We start from the raw sequence: 23,024 nt of genomic DNA, 5'->3' as shown, positions 1-23,024 counted from the left end.
TTGGTTTGTGGGATTAGTCGGCAATCCTAAAAGCAGTCTGGGATGTTACATCATCAGCGGAAAAATCTACAATACATTGAAACTACTTCTACATATCAATCGATGCAAATCGATGCAAATAGATTAAAGATGCAAATCGATGCAAATAGATTAAAGGTTTGGAAGTCAGCGTTGTATTTTATATGATTTTATCTTATTTAAATTTGTTGAGTCAAAACAATCTAACTTTATTTTGTATCTCACTTATTAGCATCATCAAAAAACTATAACAGAGTTGTTCCATTGGTGTATGTATGTGTGAGTAGAACCAATTTTTATTCTTTTTCAAAATTAGCTTTTCTTAACAAAATTGGTTAAGAAATCAAAATAAGAGAAATCAATTGCTAAATTCAAATATTAAATGAAGTGATTATTACTTACAAACAGTGTAGATATTGTTTTTCAAATATGTGCATGTCTATTTCATTTTATTTAGTTTAGATTCACATATAAACAATCTCATTTCAATATCTTTCTCTATCAATCCACTAACGTGATCCACTAGCTATCCATTTTAAACTTCATGAATTCATAATGACGTATTTTATCTCTATCATGTAGACTGCTCCTTTTCCTTGCCTTACTACATACCTCCCTCTCTCTCAACAAATATGATAATTTAATATTTCCATGGTAGTGGTACGTGACTATATACATGAATGCACGTTGTATTCCAATAATCTTTTCACTACTACAATTTTGACCTTTAATAGCACCACTTTAATAGCGTTTTTTGAAAAATGCTATTAAAAATGCAACACACAGATATACAATAGCGTTTCTGTGTCGAGTGCTATTATAGGCTGCCACTAAAGATGGTTACATAGCGCTTCTTAGAAAACGCTATTAGTGTGAATCCCTTAGTTAGCGCTTCCTTGGAAACGCTATTAATGAACTACCCTTTGTTAGCGCTTTCACAAAAGCTTGTGGGCCAATTCTGAAATAATAATAATAATAAATAAATAAATAAATAAAAAGGGAGACACACGTTGTCTTTCTTCAGTTCTCTCTCTCAACCTCGCGACTCTCTTCTCACATCAGAAATGGTACACCTCTTTCTCTCTCTTCGCAAACAAAACAACAACCAATCGATTCTCCAAACATGTCTCTAACTCAGTTCTCTTCCACTCTCTTCTTCCTTCAACAGTTCTTCCTTCTTCTCTTCACTCATTTAATGTCTCTAACTCAGCTCTCTTCCACTCTCTTCTTCAAACCCAGTCACTTTCTCTTTCAGATCTCACTCACTCTAAGCCAAGGTAAGCTAATCGATTCTTCAATTTCCCCTTCCGTATCCAATTGCTTGTTTTGGGTTTTTAGAATTGTGAATTGTTTTAGGGTTTCAGAATTGGGGATTAATTTAGATTTCAGAATTTATGCAAGTTTGGAAAATTGCTCTGTGTGCATGTGGGTTTCAGAATTGGGAAAATTGTAAGTAACATTGATTTGGTATCCACAATAGTCAATAGCTTTCAAATATGTGATACTGTTGTAGGTGTTTTATCTATGAAATCATGTATTTAAGCAATCTTTTTTGTTATTTATTTTGATGTATATATGCTGTTTGTTCAAAAGTCTCAATGAATCTCAAACCTGTAAGAGGGAAAATAGGGATATATTGGTCAAATAATGAAATTAAGTATTGTTTTTTGTTTTTATTTTGATGTATATCAAGTGTTTGTTCAAACATCTGAATGAGTCTTTCTAAAGTTGAGTTTTTTATTTTGAAAGAGAGCTTTTTCTGGTTTGAGTTTTAAATGTCTTTGTAGAACTCATTCATTTTAAATGTCTTCCAAGAAATCAGAATTGGTGCTCTTTTAATCTAGCTATGAACCTATTGTTTTTGACAGATTTATAGATGACAAGCTATCTCTAAGCATGTCTATGTTTTCCTATTGATAACATTTTCAAATTATTTAAGTGGTAGTGAGATGGACAAAGAATCTTTTTCACAAGGTAATTTACATTTCTTGAGATTTAAATTTGAATTTTGGGCTTAACTTTAATTGGTTTTGGAATTGTTGAGAATGATTTAGTTCTTTAATTGCTTTATTCTTTTTAAAATCAATTGGTTCCATCTTTGAAGTGTTTTTTTTATGATGACATTCAATCAGTGCTGCATAATAATTCTATAAATATTTTTGAACTACTTACAATAAAGTTGTTTTGTTTGCTTCTTCTAATAGAGAACTTGGTTACCAATTTTGTACAACTCCTTAACTGGTGCAGCTTATGTCATTTTGAATACTTAAGGTTTGGTTCCTTACATAAAGAAAGTGTGCCTTATATTTTAAATTTTGAGTACAATAGCTTCTCGGTTTGATTTTTTTATGATTAGTACTTTATCACAACATCATAAGACTGTTATATTGTATCTAAAATACAAGAAAGAGTTCATTGTAGGTCATTGGCATGGAACTGTCCTTACAATGATTATTAGTAAAATTCAGTGACTGATATTGTGTACATAGATACTCCTAATTCTGCAGAAAATTTCATGAAAAGCTTAACTTACACATGCTAATCTATATGGAGATTGTATGTTATTTTTTATTAAGAAAAATGGCTTTGAGAGAGTTGTTTTAATTTCTCATCCAAATTTTCTGCTATTTTTTGTTTGTAGATTGACAAGTAAGAAAAATTTGAATTGGGTTTGTGGCACATGGGATGGATCGCTGAATTAAAGTGACTTACCCTTTACATCAACAAACTAGGTATGCATGCCTTCTTTAGTCATCTCTAATTTCAATTATTATTATTATTATTATTATTATTATTATTATTATTATTATTATTATTATTATTATTATTATTATTATTATTATTATTATTATTATTATTATTATTATTATTATTATTATATACTTCATTATACCCCAACCACAACCATTCCTGAAAAGTAGATAAACACACACATGAATGTCCCTGAAACGAGCTAGCTAACACAATGATCATTTAATATAACATGACTATAGGAAATAGTAGTAATAGAATATGTGGCATTAATTAAAGGAGTGTAACACTGACTATGAATGGGGTGAAAATGAAACAGGGGACCTGAGGGGCATGTGGCTGTATTTTTGCTAGCTATTACTACTTAGAAGCAACACTAGTACTACTGTCATCCAATGGAATCTTTGTTCTATTTTTGCTAGATATTACTAAAGTTAGTTTTTAGTCACTTTAATGTGTTGCTAACAGGTAGCTTATGCGTGTCTAACATGTCACTTTAATGTGTTGCTAACAGGTAGCTTAGGGGTATGTGCTCCACTTGAAGACTCCATGGTTCCAAACAGGTAGCTTATGCTCTTCCTTGGTACTTTAGATTTGTGTTTGGGATATTGGCACTAATTCACCGGGAGTGTCAAATTAGAAAATGAATAATGTCTTTTTAGGTTAATCTTTTTTTTTTTTTAAGCCTTTGTAATTTTGCAATTTTTTTCCTAACTATTTTATGAATATTGCAGCGGGAGTGTCAAATTAGAAAATGAATAATGAACTTATAAAATGAATAATGTCTATTTATATATTGTGAAATATATTTGGTATCCTTACCAAATATGTTGCTTCCGTTCTTTACCTTTGGTATTTTTCTCAAATTTTCAATATTTAGGGGGCCAAAAGTGTAATTAAGCTTGTTTCAAATGCGAGTGCATCCGTTTTTCTTCCCTGATCTCAATCAGTTACTTATTTTCTAGATTAATGATTTTTCTATGATCGAATATGGTTGTTAAGGGGCTAGTTACTCGAGGGCAGGAAAGACATTCACCATGGTAAGTGATATCAAATTTGTGTTCTCAAAGAGCATTTAGATAAAGAAAAAATGTTTGATATATGCCTTTGTGGTTTGTTGCAGGTATTTGAAAACATTCAAAGGTCGCTACCTTTCAAGAAGTGGATAAACTTTCGGTAAGTTTCTTTTGGTTAAACCAATAAATGAAGAGCTATACGTGGGAAGATAACACTATTCTTTTAATTTCTCCCATAGTTGTTCAAGAACTCAAATAACGTGTGTATACACGCCTAATTTAGACATATTACTTAAGAGCTTGAGATGTGAGAGAAGTAAAAAGTTTATTTCGACAATAGAGAAGATAATTGAGTTAGTTCAAAACATACCTTAAACTAAGTTGCAGTAGTTTGTCTAGTTACCGAGTCTGTTTAGCATTTTTCTCGAGTAATTGTTCCAAATTCCTGCTAGCGATGCAACACCTAAGATTGGTATCTTCTGATTGTTGGGCCTGCCGCATTTTCAGTTTTGTTTTGGTATCTATTTTTTATGTTATGGTTGTGTTTGTAATATGTTTTCACCCTGCTAGGAACCTGTTACTCCCATTCAAGAGACTGATGGTGACAGTGACAACTAACAACTACATCTGGAGGTATTATTGTTTATCTACTTTTGGTTAGAATCATGGGGAAAAAGTCTTGTTGTGAACAAATATCATATCATGAATTATAAGTAATATTATGAAATTGGTTGCTTCAATGCAGACTTTGAAACACATGTTCATCACTAATGTAGATTGACATAGAAGGCCAAACAGCTTTGTGAAGAAGGTTGTGTTGGAAGTTCATAAAGAAATGATTGATCTTTAAAATTGTCATTAGATGTCCTCTAAGGTTGATTAATATTATGAGATTTGTAACTAAGTTTTCGATCAAAAAGTTGCTCATGTTTATTTTTGATCAATGGATTACTCATGTCTGCTATGAGATTTGTTATCAATTTGTTAATATTTGCATTTGGAGAATAATATTAGTTTTTGGTGCAGTATTGAACTTTTATAAGCAGGATTTAAAAAAAAAATGAGGGGGACTTATAATAGCGCTTTTAGAGAAACGCTAATAAATCATCGTTCAGAAGGCCTATTTAATAGCACCAAAAGCAGGGCTTTGTTAGCGCTTTGTTGAAAACGCTATTATAATGTGTTCTTACCATAGCGCTTTTAAAGCGCTATTATAGGCATCTTACCTATAATAGCGGGGGCTTTAATAGCACTTGGAAAGCGCTATTAACAACCAAAAAAAATGCTATAAAAGCTATAAAATTGTAGTAGTGTTTTGAATTTGTTTTCTGTACATGGATTTGGCCACCTAACTTTAAATTTTTTGACCATACAAGGTTGAGAAAAGTTTGATGGCCACACCCATGTATGGTAAACATTTCCTTTAAAATATGTTCACAATACATGGTTGTGATCACCTAACTTCAAAAATGAATTGCCGTAGAAGCTACTAGAAGTGTGATGACCACAATCAATGTATGGCAAGCATATTGGCAAGATTGTGATGGAGATACATATTACATTTATGGATTCAGTATGCGCCAATGTTTTGCAAATAATCATTATTTACAATATTTTGATGTTACAAAACATATGATCAAATTGCTTGCACATATAAATTCATGCCAAAATTGAAAAGGTTTAGAAATGAATGCTACATTTTAGTTTATTTTATTTAATATAAATCTGTATGCCACTTGTATTAAATGGTATCAGTCATGCCAATTTTTTTTTTTTTTGTCAAAGTGTTTCCCTAATAGAAGTAGAAAGATAAATGGTCCCTTACTACAAATGGATTTTGAAGAGAAAGGTTGCAATTCAGATTCAATGAGTTCTTAGAAGAAGATGTAATGAAACAATTCCGATTAATAAGATTATTTTGTAGGTACCAATTAGTCATAAAATGGTGGTCAGTCAACATTGATTGATTGTGAATTGGAGAACAACCATAAATGCATGTTGCATAATCTTTTTGTAAGCAAAGGCAAAGCTTCCATATATGCATGCTCTCCCTCACAATACTGTCACATTGATTAATTAATTACCCAATCAAGAAGGATTATTTATGCACAAACAAATCAAACAAACATGAAATGGTCAATAAACAAACAAAATAAAACCATAAAAGATGAAAGATAACAAAGAAGCACATTAAGCAAAGGCAAAGCTTCCATATATGCATGCTCTCCCTCACAATACTGTCACATTGATTAATTAATTACCCAATCAAGAAGGATTATTTATGCACAAACAAATCAAACAAACATGAATTGGTCAATAAACAAACAAAATAAAAGTATAAAAGATGAAAGATAACGAAGAAGCACATACAATTGAAGGCACCGAGTTATGGGATGAGGAACTTAGTTGCCTTTTTTTTTTTTGGCACCGAGTTATGGGATGAGGAACTTAGTTGCCTTTTTTTTTTTTGGTAGATAGACGAAATAGCAAAGTCATTATAAAGTCACAAACACAAGTGGAGGTACCGGGGTTCGAACCCCGGTCATGGCATCCGGCCTAACAATTTCGGCATTTTTACCAATTGAGCTAGGACTTCTAGATACTTAGTTGCCCTTTTAATGAGCTTCTTGAACAATTAATTATTGCTTATCTAGCTCTAATTTGGATTTCGATTTGTTGCATTCAACAATTTACACATTCACGTGATCTAAGACGTTGTTGTACGTTAAATTAAGATCTATCGGTCTAGATTCCGATTTTGGTATTTTAGGTTTTTCTTTGAATCAAAATATACATTAAAAACTTGATTGTTCGATCTCAATTCAACTAACACCAAAATCTCCCTAAAAAAAACAAAAACTAACACCGAAATCCTTGACTACGTGAATGTGTTGATCGCCGGATGCGGCAAATCAACATTCTTAGCAAAAGCAATAAAATAGTACACTCAATCAATATTATTGCCTTCTAAATTCTGATGCATAATAGTTGATTTGTCTCTCATTTCTTAATGGTAAATTTTAGGTTTTCTTTCATAAAATTGTCGAAATTATCCCTACATAACATGTCACCAATGAAAATCCGCCACTTGTACTTTAATATTTATATCAAACTTATTATTGTATTTTTACAGGTTCTAATATATGTTATTTGCATAATCACCTCACTTTCCATAGATTAGATTTTCTTATAAACAAAAATTTACTAAACACAAAGACACGCTAAAATATACTTGATGGACAATTCACAAATAAGTCTGTTGATAAATGTCATTGATCACCCCTTAATTCCACTCTTGGATGGATCTTTTCTCGAAGCATGACAAAAAAACATATAATTTTTGACGGCGCTGATGCTATCCACAATCGTTTTAACGCTGCCAAAAGTCCATCGTTTATGTCCTTGTCCGGAAACTAGACAGCAGAGCATATCAGCTTTTCACAGTAAAAATCTTTGTCGCTTCAGGTAGCCAAGAGAGTGAATCTGTCTCTTCAACTCGCAGCTGAACCTGCTGCACCGGATTGCTAATAGCAACAACATCTGCACTGTGTTCTGTATTCAAAATGTTGTGCCAAGAAATACCCGTTTACTGTACAGCCTCAATCCTTTTTCTGCCACTAAAAAAGATTTATCACCTGCACGCGATATAAATTAGGAAATCTGATATATAGAGGCTCCTCTATCTACAAATCCTTCCAAAAAAACGCAATCTCCCTGTTTCCAATTATCAACAAATACCAGTTTGTTTCCATGTCAAACTCCATTTCAATTGGAATCGAGTCTTTCACCAGTAGTTATTTACGACAACATGAATTCATTGGAATACCACCAAAACCTATTCTTTCTTCTCGTACTAGATTTTTTTTTATAAACAATGGCGTAGGTGTTCCACACTGCATTATTTTTATCATGATCTTTGCATGTTTTTCTATCACCTAGTAAAGAAGTTGCTAAACTATTGTTACAGTCTGCGTAAAATCATTACAAATTGGTCACATAAACTCCATATTATGCACACACTACTCACTATTAAATTAAAGTTGGTCAAATAAACTCCATATTATGCACATACTCATTATTAAATTAAAGTGTTACCTTGACAAATTTGTTTCTGTAATGTAGAACAAAGTAGAAGTGATATGGCAGAAACGATTGAAAATATATGAAGAATTTAAGGCCAGTAGATGACATGTTTATATGATTCAAAACAGAGGATTTTATAGACAAAACTTAAAATCATATCAATCCTTTGTTCAAGAATTTTTAATTTCTTTGTCGAAAACGATAACTCACAAGTATTGCAAAACATTAATCCGCACACATGAATCTAAAGCATGTGGATAAAACAAGGTTTGTTCTATTGTAATGATCTAAATAATGGACGAGAAAATGCACAGTATAGTCAATAATCGAAATTGAAGAATTTAAGGGAAACATGACTTGAGGTTTGTCATACCCCAAATTTTGACCAAAAATCATGCATTCCTACACCGACACGTGTCCTCAGACCTTGATCAGTCTTTGACTTTTCAGCGAAAATTTCGGCAGAGAGGTATTTTAAAATACCTCATATTTGGTTTCGAGTCAGGCCATTTTCTCTCAATTTTTATTTTTGGTCCTTTATTATTATTATTATTATTATTATTATTATTATTATTATTATTATTATTACTATTATTATTAATATTATTATTATTATTATTTGTTTTTTTGTTGTTTGTCCGTAAAAAAGGGTCCAAAACTTTGTCCAAAACAGCTCAACACAGCTCAACATTTTCAGTCCAAAACAGCTCAACACAGCTCAACACAGGCTGTCGTGTTTCCCTTCATCCCACACAAGCAGTTTTTGTCACTGCCATAACAAACACCATGTCTCAATCCATTCTATAAATATAGCATCTGCAAACAACAAAAGAAGGAGGAGCCAACACAAGAATTTTCGCAACATAACACACACACAGAACCGCAACCCAAAACTCATTCTTACAGACATAATCAACGAACCAGTATACAAACAACACAAAATCTGCAAATTCACAATATCACAAACCCACAGGGGCGGATCCAGACTTTCATTATACGTGGAGCTAAAATTTCTAAAAAACAATAATGCAAACCATAAAAAAAATAAGAATTAACATTATTTTTTTGTTGAAACGCTAGGTCCTTAGATTCACTATACTCAATCCAATCATACAAATTAAACCAATTCTTACAAAATCTACGTCTTTGTCTACCATGATCAGACCAAGGGTAAACGAAATTGCTAGGTTTATAACGACCTTTTTTAAGGTAAGCTTTACGTACCTCATCTTGGATGTTAGGATGATAGCTTGAAATTGGAGACCTAAGTCCTGGATCCGTTTCCAACAAATTGTAATCAACAACTTGAATACCCTCATTGGCCGAGTTAGGTGTAACTTCATTTTGTGGTTCACTTGGATGTCGACTATTTGATGGTTCTTGACTAGTCGAAGAACTAGATTTGTCTCTAGAAAGCACGGGAAAAAATTTCTTCATCCTATAAAACACACAATCATTGTTACAAGTAAGTAACAAGAATATCATTAGTCATTAAATCACATAATAAACAAATACAAAATACATATATATCAGGATACATTATATATCTACATTCCGACACATATATATCAGGATACATTATAACAACCAATTGATAATACAAACATGGATATATGGTGATGATATGCTTAAATTAACCCAGCCACTTATTAATTAGAAATTAACCCAGCCACTTATTAATTAGAAATAGAAAGTCCAAAGATAGATTTCATACGCAAATACGTAGTTGTTGTTTGTTTGATACGCCCCACCCTGCGAAGAAATTAACATTGCATACAAAACGAATTCATTTCTAAAGGTAATAACATGAATCCCTAACAATTAATTAGTCGAATTCCTACTCAAAATCAATATAAAACATTCTTAGTAAATGATTGATGTCACTACTAAGGAAACCCTAACAATTTTAAAACCCCAATTTTAAAAACCTAAAACAATCAATTGGAGAATGAGGGGGGAAATTGCTTACCTTAGAGTGAGAGGTGAGAGTTGAGAAGTAGGAGAAATTTGAAATTGAGAGAGATGGAGAGCTGAGATTGAGAGAGATTGCAATTTAAGAGAGAAAGGGGCGTGTTTTATTACGGTACAGGAAGGAAATTGGAATAGAAAATGAAAGAGAGTGAGAGCGAGTGAGACACACAGTTGTCTTTTGTTTAATATACGCTCCGGTCACTATTATAAGCAAAAGTTTGCATTTTAGATTCATTCATTGAATGATGTATGTGACCTACAACAAAGACCATATATATCATTAATTGTTGAATGAACCTAAAGTGTAAACTTTTGCTTATAATAGTGACCGAATGGTGTATTTAAAAAAAAAAAAAAAAAAAAGGGGGAAAAGCATGTGGAGCTATAGTCCCACATTGCTCCTACATGCATCCGCCCCTGCAAACCCACACTCAAACTCATACAGCTCCAACAACCACGTGAACCACACCAAGTCACCAAATCCGATTCCAAAAGAAAAAGGTTATAAAGCTTGTGTTTTTATCTAGATCCAAAGATAATACACTCTTTTTTTGAAAATTCAAACTTAAAACAGAAGAAGAAGTAGAGAAGAGAAAGACGAAAAAAAAAAAACAAATAAAAGAGGAGTTTTTAACTCCGGTGCGGCGGCGCCGCCGCGATGGCTCGCCGGCCACCGCACCGGAGTTCTTTCCAGCCGCTACCTTCTCACCGGAGAAGAAGAAGTAAGATGAGAGAGTAGAGAGAGACGAGAGCAATTTATTTGGGTAGAGAGAGAAGGAAATAAGAAAATGAAGGAAATATGGGCATTTCACCTATTTATACTAATACCCAAACCCATGACCCAGCAAGCAACCCATGACCCGTGAACCCTAGCCCATTTTCGAAATCCAACAGAGCCCAATTTCCCTTCCTGATTTCAATTCTGCTTACTTTCTGCACTCCCCCATTCACTGTCTGCACCCCCAGCATCTAACTCTATTTATTTTGCATGCAATTTAACATTCTCTTGCATTTTCATATTTTCTTTTGGCATTTTAATCTTTTACTTCATGTTTATTATATCATCATGCATATTTAAATTTTGTCCACACCTCAATCCAGAGTGCTCTGGTCCATTTTATTTTTGCATTCATTTTTATTTTATTTTTGCATCACATTCTATTGTCCACTATTATCATATGCATATTTAAATTTTGTCATTAAATACGCACCTCAATCCAGAGTGCTCTGGTCCTAATTAACTGTTAATATTATATTTTTGTTTAAATTTAATTATTCTCCAGAACGATCTGGTCCTTGTTTAATTAAATTAATCCAGAGTGCTCTGGTCCTAAAATCAACTGTTAATATTATATTTCTGCTTATATAATCGTTCTCCAGAGTATTCTGGTCCGTGTTAAAATAATCTTATATTTCAGCTTAACATTATTTTTCTCATTCTGCTTATATAATTTTCATATCAATATTCGAAATAACAAAAACATTCAAATAATCAAATCACAAAAATATTTTCATAAACAAACCTTGATTCTCAATCAAGCGATCGTCTTTTTATTTTATTTTCTTAAATGAAACATCAATCAATGTAATGCTACTTTGAGTGATTTTGCTTTCAATATAAAAAAAACACAAACAAAATCCAATTTGTCATTTGGCTTTTCATTTTAAAACCTTTTTCAAAAACTATTAAAAAAACACAAAAACAAATCAAACGCGAATTTCGACCCCGAACTACGAGGTTTTGATCCCTCACGGGTACGTAGGCAAAGGACATGCGTCCTTCCAAATCAATAAAAATGTAGATAAATTAGGTCTTTCTTTTCTTTTATCATTTCAAATTCCATTTTTTAAGCAAGCAAGTTTATAGCACAAAAGTTAAATAAAATCAAGAGGTTCTCGTAGAATACTACGAATATTTAGGGTGCTTAACACCTTCCCTAAATATAACCAACCCCCGAACCCTTAATCCCTAAAAGATGTGGTATTTGAACCTTTTTCCACTTTCTTTTGAAAAGAATTAAATGTTCAGTCGTGAAATCAAATAGTGGGTCGAACGCCAATCAAATGGCATTTGACCGTCCGAAAAATGGCGCGACAGAAATGGCGACTTCACTGGGGATTAAAAGTAAGAGGTTTAAGCCTAACTTGGCATTATTTAAATTTTGTGCTAAACTTGCAAAAAAAAAAAAAATTAAATAAAAGATGGAAATTGCGTGTATATTTGTTCTTCCCTTTTCTTTTAACGTGAGTGGTGAGAAAGTAAGTCCTATACCCGGACTTGAGGGAAATATAAGATACGATGGGGTAAAATCATAGTGACATACCAAGAGCATTCTTGGACCATGTTTACAAGTGATAACCCTACTCGGTGGAGGCCTCGCGGAAGGTAGTAGTCTTGTTAACATGAGCATTCGTGTTGACGTTATTACTTTCAATGTGAGTGTCCGTCGAAGCCGTGGACCTTAGTAACCCTTAACCCATCTTGGCCTTTTTAGGACGTAGTGCGGTGGCTAAACCAAGAGCATTCTTGTCTTTAGTTGATACGCGATACTACACTCAAACTAGACTACCTTATGGATGTTATTGGACTAGGAGCATTCCTATACACCAATATATTCACAAGGGGGTTGCAATTTGGGAACTTGGTAGAACCCTTGGTACAAGTGCAAATTAAACCATAGTCTTTACCAAATGGCGTTGTTACCCTTGACTCCAACATTATGGACCTAACCTCACCATGTTTTCACTGTTCTTGTTGCATAATCATGCATACATGCATTCATTCATAAAAACTTTTCTCATCAAAAACATCGAAGGACTTAGATAAATTTTTGTAAACATCAGAGATATTCCACCTTGAAAAGAGGAACACCAAGAAATACAAACTTTAAAAATCCTAACTAAGCTTTTGGCTTTTGTTAAGAACTTCTTCCTTGGTTTCGTTCTTACCTTTTGAAAACAGAACCGATTGCAATATCTTTACAAATTTTCGAATGGAATCATGTTCATCTGCGATGTTTACAATTCACCTTGACTAATCATTCGATAACAAAAAAATTGTACATTTTTTGCATAAACATATCGTGTATCATCTTGCATTTCATAATTTCCAAACTCGAGTCTCACTGAATTTTCTTTTCCATAAAAAGGTTAAACCGTCTCAACTGTGGCCCGACGCACTCGCTACCGGTCAACTATTGTATACGGCACTCGAGCAAACTTCAAGAGAAAAATGGAACGTATCGAGCAAGATAATGCGACACTTCGTGATGAGGTGGCAGCCCTAAACACCAAATTGGATGAGTTGGCAGACATGAAGGCGAAGATGGAGGAATTAACCGTTCTGGTAAAGGTGTTGGCAGTTGCACAGACTCCGCCACCCCCTCCTCCTATCAGAGTTCGAACCGAAGCTACTACATCTGCTACTCCTGAATGGACTTTCTGTGCTGACACTCCAACATATTCTGCTCCACAACATTCCACACCATGGTTTCAGCCCATGACTGCGGGCGAGATACTCCGCCCCATTGCCTGTGAAACACAAACACCTCCTTTACAACATACAATTCATGTTCCTCAGCAAGTCCCGATGTTTCCTCCAGCTGTTGCGACCTACGCAGCACCTACTGTTCATGCTACACCACAAGAAGAAGAGCCCATCTTCCATTCTGGGAGTGTGGGGGCGCCTGACAGAGTCGACGATCTACAAGAAAAATATGAAGAAATGCATCGGGAAATGAGAGCCCTAAAAGGAAAAGAAGCTTACGGGAAATCTGCTTACGACCTCTGTTTGGTACCGGATGTCCGGATACCCCATAAATTCAAGGTACCTGACTTTGAAAAGTATAAGGGAGACTCCTGTCCTAAGGACCACCTGACAATGTACGTAAGGAAAATGTCTGCGTATGCTAAAGATGATAAGGTCCTCATCTACTTTTTCCAGGAAAGTTTGGCTAACCCCGCTTCGAAGTGGTACAGGAACCTGGACAAAACAAGCATCCAAAGTTTCCAGGATTTATGTGACGCCTTTGTGCAACAATATGACTACAATGTAGATCTGGCTCCAGATCGAGGCGACCTTCAGGCTCTAACTCAAGGGGACAGAGAAACGTTTAAAGGGTATGCTCATCGATGGAGGAATTTTGCCGCCCAGGTTAGCCCACGGGTGGAAGAGAATGAGATGACCAAGTTGTTTTTAAGAACTCTCAGTCCATTCTACTACGAAAAGATGGTAGGGTGTGCATCGAGGAGCTTCGCAGATATGGTCGGCGTAGGTGTAAGTGTAGAGGAAGGTGTCCGAGAAGGACGAATAGTGAAAGATGGTGCATCTATTAGTGGTGCGAAAAAGTATGGTGACAACTTTCCAAGGAGGAAGGAACAGGAAGTCGGTATGGTGAACAACGAAAGAGCCCAGCAACACTATCCAGCCTATCGACATATTGCTGCCATCACACCCGCCACCAATACAAATCAACGACCAAATCATCAACCACAAAGGCTTCAGGGACCTCAACCATATTATCCGCCACTATACCAACCAAATTACCAACCACATAATCCTCAACATCAGCATCGTCCTCAAGCTCAACAACAACCTCGCCCTCCTAGAAACCAGTTCCCTCCTATACCTATGTTGTATAAGGATTTGTTACCCTCCCTACTTGCAAGAAATTTGGTGCAACTCAAGGCACCCCCTCAGGTGCAAAATCCTTTACCTCACTGGTACCGTGCCGACCGCACCTGTGATTTCCATCAAGGGGCCCCGGGGCACGACATTGAACAGTGTTATTGTCTTAAGGATGAGGTTCAGAAGTTAATCCAGAGCAAGGATTTATCCTTCACAGACTTAGGTCCAAATGTGCAAGTCAACCCGCTACCGGATCATAATATCTAGTGTTTGTGACACATGTGATGACCAGCTGCAATCGGGTCGTCATTGATATTTTCTTCTGCTACTCAATTGTTCAAGAAATGTGTTTGTTGTTTTATGCTTTTCTCAAAAAAAAAAAAATCCTTTCGTCCCGCCCAAAGCGAAAGTGAACTTATGTAGGGCTTCTTGTTTTAAGTACTTTCCATCATTAATGAAAAGATCATTTTGATCCCAACTTTGTTTTTATTTTGTGTTGTTTCTGGAAAAATGGTAATACGAGTTAAAAAAAACAAAAAAAAATCTTCTTTAATCATTGTCAAGTATCTACATAATCATAATTTACAAAATCAACAATCAAAGCATGCATTAATAAACCCGTTGAACACTTTAACCATGTACTTTCTTTTCAACTTTGAGTATCCGAGACCGAAGAAAAGGAGGATGAGAGTTTCCCAATAAGATATACTGCCTACTAGGGCATCTTGGCCGTCGAAGCTGGAAATATCAAGGAAGATTGTCCAGAGGAGGATTTTCATGTACAAAGACTGGCACGAGATGCTACCATCTGCCTTGCATGGGTATTGTACTTCAGTACACACTTCAACAGGGGCAATCCCCTTCCATCCCTCAGTATACAGCATAAAGGCAGTGCTTCTTAGGGAAGTCAAAGTCCCGTCAATGGAAGTTCCAATGAAAGTTAAACTGGATGGAATTTAAAAGTGTTACCGCCGCATGCCGTGGACAGTTATATCAAAAAGATAAAGCAAGTATGCGACAAAGAAGGCTTGTCCCCGCGAATGTCAAGAAAATGTCTTTGTGCGCAAAAATATATATTACCCGATTCCAGGGGCAAAAGGATGCCAAATTCACAATAAATGGTAGCAAGCTTGTATGTACTGTGAATACTGATGCAGTTAAGAAATACTTTGTTAAAAAAATAAAAGCTCAATGAGTCATAAAAGCGACTTAGGCAAAAATGAGCGTCTCGATGGATTGAAAACCCGAAAGGGCGGTCCATGCAAAAGTTAGAGACATGAACAAAAAATGATTATCTTGATAAGTCGAAACCTGAAAGGGCGATCTATGCAAAAGTTAAGGATCATGACAAGGTAACTGCATCAGGTCAGACATGACTCACTTGGGGCATACTGGCTATCAAAAGACCTCCGATTCGAAGCATCTGCAGATCAAAGACTCAGAACAGGGCCATTCAAAGTTATCAGGAAGTATAATGGTTATTGTGTTCAATGTACCTTTCCCTTTATAATTACCGTTTTCCAAACTTTTTAAAATCTGTGGAGCCACGCCTTTGGCATGTTACTATTCCATTACATCTAATTTGAGCTTGTGCCCATTTATTTGAAATTCTCATTTATTCTGCTCGCAAAATTTTCTTCCATTTTTGATGATTATACTTAAAGCAAAAAAATATTTATCTTGAAACTTTTTTTATGTCTTTCGGAATGCATAAACAACAGGTACATTTTTCTTTGAGCTTATGAGTGGATGGATGATACATCAACGTTCGTCCCAATGACGGTTGAACCTCTGCAAGATAAATAGACCAGGTGCATCACATTTCGAGTGGGCCAAATGGAAGAATGCACTTCATGCTGGCTTGATTAATGGCGACTTCTACCAGAATGATTGATTCATGGGTTTTATCCTGAGAAATAACGACTTCTTCCAGTAGTTTGTTTGAATGGATGTACCCCGACAGTGTTTGACTCGTCCCCAAGAGATGTTATCCCCCGTTGAAGATTATTGAATGCTTGTAAAACGATGTCGGGCCACTTTCTTTGGACCTGCCCGACCTTGTCTCAATGTCTTACTATTGTACTGTCATATGAGTCTCGTGCATATTCATACATTCATTCATTCATACATACATAGCATGCATACAAATATCATTCATACATGGTTGTGTTATATTTCCTATGTCTTACTCCAATACATAACAATGTCATCCCCAATGTGTCTGTTTCAGAGTTTGTCACCAATCAAATTTGTTTCAAGTGGCAGGTCCCACTAAATATTCATCTTTACCAATGTCTATCCAAATTTCCCCAGTAATTGTTCAAATCTTATCTCGAGTGTCCTTTGTCTTTACCTAATTCACGGTAATAGACATGTTTTTATCTCTTGCTTGTTTGTCTTTACCTAATTCACGGTAATAGACATGTGTTTTCTCTCTTGCATTATTTGTCTTCACCTAATTCACGGTGACAGACAGGTCTTTACCTAATTCACGGTAGTAGACATGATTTCATTTCTTGCATTGTTTGTCTTCACCTAATTCACGGCGACAGACAGGTCTTTACCTAATTCACGGTAATAGACATGTGTTTTCTTTCTTGCATTGTTCGTCTTCACCTAATTCACGGTGACAGACAAGTCTTTACCTAATTCACGGTAATTGACTAATTTCTTTCTTGCATTGTTTGTCTTCACCTAATTCACGGTGACAGACAGGTCTTTACCTAATTCACGGTGACAGACAAGTCTTTACCTAATTCACGGTAATTGACTAATTTCTTTCTTGCATTGTTTGTCTTCACCTAATTCACGGTGACAGACAGGTCTTTACCTAATTCACGGTGATAAACATGTGTTTTCCTTCTTACATTATTTGTCTTCACCTAATTCACGGTGACAGACAAGTCTTTACCTAATTCACGGTAATTGACTAATTTGTTTCTTGCATGTGTGTCTTTACCTAATTCACGGTAATAGACATGTCTTTTACCTAATTCACGGTAATTGACTAATTTCTTTCTTGCATGTTTGTCTTTACCTAATTCACGGTAACAGACAAGTCTTTACCTAATTCACGGTAATTGACTAATTTCTTTCTTGCATTGTTTGTCTTCACCTAATTCACGGTGACAGACAGGTCTTTACCTAATTCACGGTGATAGACATGTGTTTTCCTTCTTACATTATTTGTCTTCACCTAATTCACGGTGACAGACAAGTCTTTACCTAATTCACGGTAATTGACTAATTTGTTTCTTGCATGTGTGTCTTTACCTAATTCACGGTAATAGACATGTCTTTTACCTAATTCACGGTAATTGACTAATTTCTTTCTTGCATGTTTGTCTTTACCTAATTCACGGTAATAGACAGGTCTTTTGCCTAATTCACGGTAATTGACTAGTTTCTTTCTTTCATTTGTTCGTCTTTACCACGGCAGTCGGTAATAGACAGTTTTATTCCTCCCCAGCAATCATTATCAGTGTGTCCCCCAGTCGGCATATGTTTGCCGTTGTTGCGTTCAGAATTACATGTGCATGCATTCATATCATTACATTCATAAGCATTGCATTCATAACATTTCAACTGGTCAAATTTGGTGTACTTAGTATTTAAGTATCTTCGACCCGTCAAACCAAAGATTCTATCTTCAAGTCTCTAGGACGAAGAAACTTAAATAGGGGCATCTGTCATACCCCAAATTTTGACCAAAAATCATGCATTCCTACACCGACACGTGTCCTCAGACCTTGATCAGTCTTTGACTTTTCAGCGAAAATTTCGGCAGAGAGGTATTTTAAAATACCTCATATTTGGTTTCGAGTCAGGCCATTTTCTCTCAATTTTTATTTTTGGTCCTTTATTATTATTATTATTATTATTATTATTATTATTATTATTACTATTATTATTAATATTATTATTATTATTATTTGTTTTTTTGTTGTTTGTCCGTAAAAAAGGGTCCAAAACTTTGTCCAAAACAGCTCAACACAGCTCAACATTTTCAGTCCAAAACAGCTCAACACAGCTCAACACAGGCTGTCGTGTTTCCCTTCATCCCACACAAGCAGTTTTTGTCACTGCCATAACAAACACCATGTCTCAATCCATTCTATAAATATAGCATCTGCAAACAACAAAAGAAGGAGGAGCCAACACAAGAATTTTCGCAACATAACACACACACAGAACCGCAACCCAAAACTCATTCTTACAGACATAATCAACGAACCAGTATACAAACAACACAAAATCTGCAAATTCACAATATCACAAACCCACACTCAAACTCATACAGCTCCAACAACCACGTGAACCACACCAAGTCACCAAATCCGATTCCAAAAGAAAAAGGTTATAAAGCTTGTGTTTTTATCTAGATCCAAAGATAATACACTCTTTTTTTGAAAATTCAAACTTAAAACAGAAGAAGAAGTAGAGAAGAGAAAGACGAAAAAAAAAAACAAATAAAAGAGGAGTTTTTAACTCCGGTGCGGCGGCGCCGCCGCGATGGCTCGCCGGCCACCGCACCGGAGTTCTTTCCAGCCGCTACCTTCTCACCGGAGAAGAAGAAGTAAGATGAGAGAGTAGAGAGAGACGAGAGCAATTTATTTGGGTAGAGAGAGAAGGAAATAAGAAAATGAAGGAAATATGGGCATTTCACCTATTTATACTAATACCCAAACCCATGACCCAGCAAGCAACCCATGACCCGTGAACCCTAGCCCATTTTCGAAATCCAACAGAGCCCAATTTCCCTTCCTGATTTCAATTCTGCTTACTTTCTGCACTCCCCCATTCACTGTCTGCACCCCCAGCATCTAACTCTATTTATTTTGCATGCAATTTAACATTCTCTTGCATTTTCATATTTTCTTTTGGCATTTTAATCTTTTACTTCATGTTTATTATATCATCATGCATATTTAAATTTTGTCCACACCTCAATCCAGAGTGCTCTGGTCCATTTTATTTTTGCATTCATTTTTATTTTATTTTTGCATCACATTCTATTGTCCACTATTATCATATGCATATTTAAATTTTGTCATTAAATACGCACCTCAATCCAGAGTGCTCTGGTCCTAATTAACTGTTAATATTATATTTTTGTTTAAATTTAATTATTCTCCAGAACGATCTGGTCCTTGTTTAATTAAATTAATCCAGAGTGCTCTGGTCCTAAAATCAACTGTTAATATTATATTTCTGCTTATATAATCGTTCTCCAGAGTATTCTGGTCCGTGTTAAAATAATCTTATATTTCAGCTTAACATTATTTTTCTCATTCTGCTTATATAATTTTCATATCAATATTCGAAATAACAAAAACATTCAAATAATCAAATCACAAAAATATTTTCATAAACAAACCTTGATTCTCAATCAAGCGATCGTCTTTTTATTTTATTTTCTTAAATGAAACATCAATCAATGTAATGCTACTTTGAGTGATTTTGCTTTCAATATAAAAAAAACACAAACAAAATCCAATTTGCCATTTGGCTTTTCATTTTAAAACCTTTTTCAAAAACTATTAAAAAAACACAAAAACAAATCAAACGCGAATTTCGACCCCGAACTACGAGGTTTTGATCCCTCACGGGTACGTAGGCAAAGGACATGCGTCCTTCCAAATCAATAAAAATGTAGATAAATTAGGTCTTTCTTTTCTTTTATCATTTCAAATTCCATTTTTTAAGCAAGCAAGTTTATAGCACAAAAGTTAAATAAAATCAAGAGGTTCTCGTAGAATACTACGAATATTTAGGGTGCTTAACACCTTCCCTAAATATAACCAACCCCCGAACCCTTAATCCCTAAAAGATGTGGTATTTGAACCTTTTTCCACTTTCTTTTGAAAAGAATTAAATGTTCAGTCGTGAAATCAAATAGTGGGTCGAACGCCAATCAAATGGCATTTGACCGTCCGAAAAATGGCGCGACAAGGTTTGTTCTATAAGAGGCATAGAAGATGAATGGAAAAATGTATTACATCACGAGCATCAAGATAACAAGGATTTATCCACTCTTAATTAGAGTTAGTATATGCAATCATGATAGTTAAATCTTGTGGTTACTTGTTTAATAAGCTAGTATGTGGTGATCATTGTCTATACATACATACATCATGTACACTCAACCACTGTCATTCCAAGTCATAATAAAAAGGGTGAAGAATTTGATGATGAAAACTTTGAAGGTGAGAAAAACACAAGAAGGGGGGGTTGAATTGTGTTTTGAAAAATTCTTCGTTTCTCCTAAACAACTGAATACACTGATCAGAAGCTAAGTGAGACAGCTTCTGAAGTGATGATCAGAATCTAAATGCAGCGGAATAAAACAGAGAGAGAGAAGAAGAACGACACAAAACAATTATATTGGTTCCTTCCACAATCCGGAAGTAGTCCAGTCCCCCTTGCACTTCCAAGGAGATTTCACTATGAGTAATATCTGATTACAAATGCTCAAGCACACAAGCAAGAGACTTCCAATGCTCAAGCACACAAGCAAGAGACTTCCTTTGCTCAAGAACACAATCAAGAGACTTCCTGCTCAAGCACAATTGCAAGAGACTTCCTAACTAAACAAAATTACACAGAAAATTGTTTAAGTTTGAACACTTGATATACAATCAGGGGTGCTCACAATACAAATCAGATACAGACTCAATGGACTTAAGAATTTCTAAGATATGACTTTGAGACACAGAAATTTTAAGTGAATGCAGAACAATTTCAGCAGAGGTTTGGTACTTGTGAAAATCTTGTGAGTCTTTCGTTCAGCGTTCTTGCATTACCAAAACTCTAAGTCTTCACTCCTTTATATAGTGGTGTGAAAGAGACGTTGTGAAATTGCCAGCACACCAAAGAGTCGTTGTTGAAGCTTGATCTTTCACCAATGATATATTGCCTGATTTGGTTGTTGTCCTATGAAGAACAAATTTGAATTCCATTCCTTATCCAAAGGAACATCTATGCAGGCAAAACCGTATTCTGGAGCTGTTTTCTTGTCCTGTAGCGTGGACACAAAACAGAGTAGTGGAGAACGTGGTTGTACACTTCGTACAAAGTACAATGTCAACGCTTTCGTCCAAATTGCAAGCACAAGCCTTCAAACACCTTTGAAATGACCGTTGCAAAATCCACTAATCCTTTGTTTGTGTTTTCGAATCCAATAGACAGTTTTTGCATTGATAATTCTTCAATTCTTGATTCTTTGCAAATCCAGTTGAAATTCAGCTTCTGGTGAAATGGCTTCTGATGAGGCAGCTTCTGATGATGCAGCTTCTGATGATATGACTTCTGGACTTCTTGTCTTCAGGAGCACTATTCTTCAGGAGCACTAATCTTTCTTTCAGAAGCGGCTTAGCTTCAGGAGCGCTTTTTCTCTTCAGTAACAAGTTGCCTTCAGGAGCGTCCAAGCTTCAAATTTTTGTTGTTTCCTTTGCTCTTTATTTGCTCATTCAGAACCAATGATGATGTAACTTTATAATTATGGTCCTGTACACTTGAACAAATATTAGCTAGTCCAATTTACAATTTTTAATACCTTGTTATCATCAAAACTCTTTAAGGTTCATTGTTAAACACATTTTGTTCCAACAATCTCCCCCTTTTTGATGATGACAAACAAAAGTATTTAAAATTGATCAATTGTTGTTAATCTAATTAACAAGTTGACTTTGGGGTTCTGAGGTTTGTAAGCTCAGAATCTGAGGTTTGTAAGCTCAAACTCCCCCTGAGTCTGATAGTCTTTAAGGTGAGGTTTGTAAGCTCCCCCTAAGTTCTATCCAGGTTAATTAAATTCATTTTTCGCACAATAAAAATATAAGAGCTTTAAAAAAATGAATCATTGAAAGAATTAACTTATAGATAAGAAGAATGGTTCAATTAATTTTACTTGAATTTTGATACTCCTTCGTTCGTTCATAGCTTATACCAATAAGGTAAAAAAATGATAGAAGTTTTTCAAAAAATTTCAAATGCCATTAATGGGGCTCAGAGCCTTTAAATACTTGTCACATATACTCCCCCTTTTGTCATTATCAAAAAAAATTAAAATAAATGTAAGCATAGAAGACAAAAAGATATGAGAAAAACTCAAACATGAGAGAGTATAATAGGAAATTAACTAAATAAATCAGAGCAAAGTATATGAACATGAATATCCAATTGTCAGAAGCAGCTAATCAGTCAGAACCAGTAAGCATTCAGAAGCATAGAGAAATAAAACAAGATGGTTTCAGAAGCAAGGACTAAGAATTTAAAACAAACAACAAACAAAAAAAAAAAAAATAACACAAAGGTGTGCAACTAAGGGTTGGTTTGTTGTTGTTTCTTCATCTTCTCCATTTCTTCAATCTTCTTCTGCAACAGTTCTTCAAGCTGTTGTTGCCTCTGGAGAAGAGCTTGTTCCCTTTCCTTAGCTTCTTGCTGCTGCTGTGCCATCTGTTTCTTCAGAAGCTTACACAACCTTGCTTCTCTGGTCAAGTAGGCCGTTTCTGAGAAGAAAGGCTGGTTTGCCAGGAGCAGTGTAGAACTTCTTACTCTGA

General features: G+C 35.1%; 1 protein-coding gene and 2 long non-coding RNA genes across 10 annotated transcripts; 2 read left to right on the top strand and 1 right to left on the bottom strand.

Annotated features, from left to right (window-relative positions):
• The first annotated feature begins 710 nt into the window (after nt 1-710).
• On the top strand, nt 711-4,793 carry LOC146918104 (uncharacterized). Of its 8 annotated transcripts, XR_015015999.1 has the most exons (9): nt 711-1,295; nt 1,887-1,992; nt 2,223-2,289; nt 2,660-2,750; nt 3,284-3,332; nt 3,735-3,809; nt 3,893-3,945; nt 4,356-4,418; nt 4,531-4,793. It is a non-coding gene; the product is annotated as an uncharacterized LOC146918104 (long non-coding RNA). The 8 variants fall into 8 exon arrangements; XR_015016000.1 differs by lacking the exon at nt 1,887-1,992; XR_015016004.1 differs by lacking the exon at nt 2,223-2,289.
• A 4,206-nt stretch (nt 4,794-8,999) lies between these two features.
• Nucleotides 9,000-10,174, bottom strand: LOC146918103 (uncharacterized). Its single transcript, XR_015014251.1, has 2 exons — nt 9,838-10,174; nt 9,000-9,306 (listed from the first exon to the last, which is right to left on the bottom strand). It is a non-coding gene; the product is annotated as an uncharacterized LOC146918103 (long non-coding RNA).
• Nucleotides 10,175-13,071: 2,897 nt separating this feature from the next.
• Nucleotides 13,072-14,733, top strand: LOC146918102 (uncharacterized). Its single transcript, XM_085721996.1, has one exon. It carries the CDS (start codon nt 13,072-13,074, stop codon nt 14,731-14,733), a length of 1,662 nt encoding a protein of 553 aa, XP_085578122.1.
• Nucleotides 14,734-23,024: the final 8,291 nt, after the last annotated feature.

Source organism: Medicago sativa, chromosome 6, assembly GCF_051527215.1.
Source record: "Medicago sativa cultivar Bolivia chromosome 6, Bolivia_mono, whole genome shotgun sequence".
NCBI lineage: Eukaryota > Viridiplantae > Streptophyta > Magnoliopsida > Fabales > Fabaceae > Medicago > Medicago sativa.
The sequence above is the reverse complement of the archived record's forward strand: the minus strand, read 5'-3'. Positions and strand labels throughout refer to the sequence as shown.

Bases quoted from the DNA above. Each gene is read 5' to 3' on its own strand.
- LOC146918102 (XM_085721996.1), top strand. From the start codon at position 13,072: ATGGAACGTATCGAGCAAGATAATGCGACACTTCGTGATGAGGTGGCA.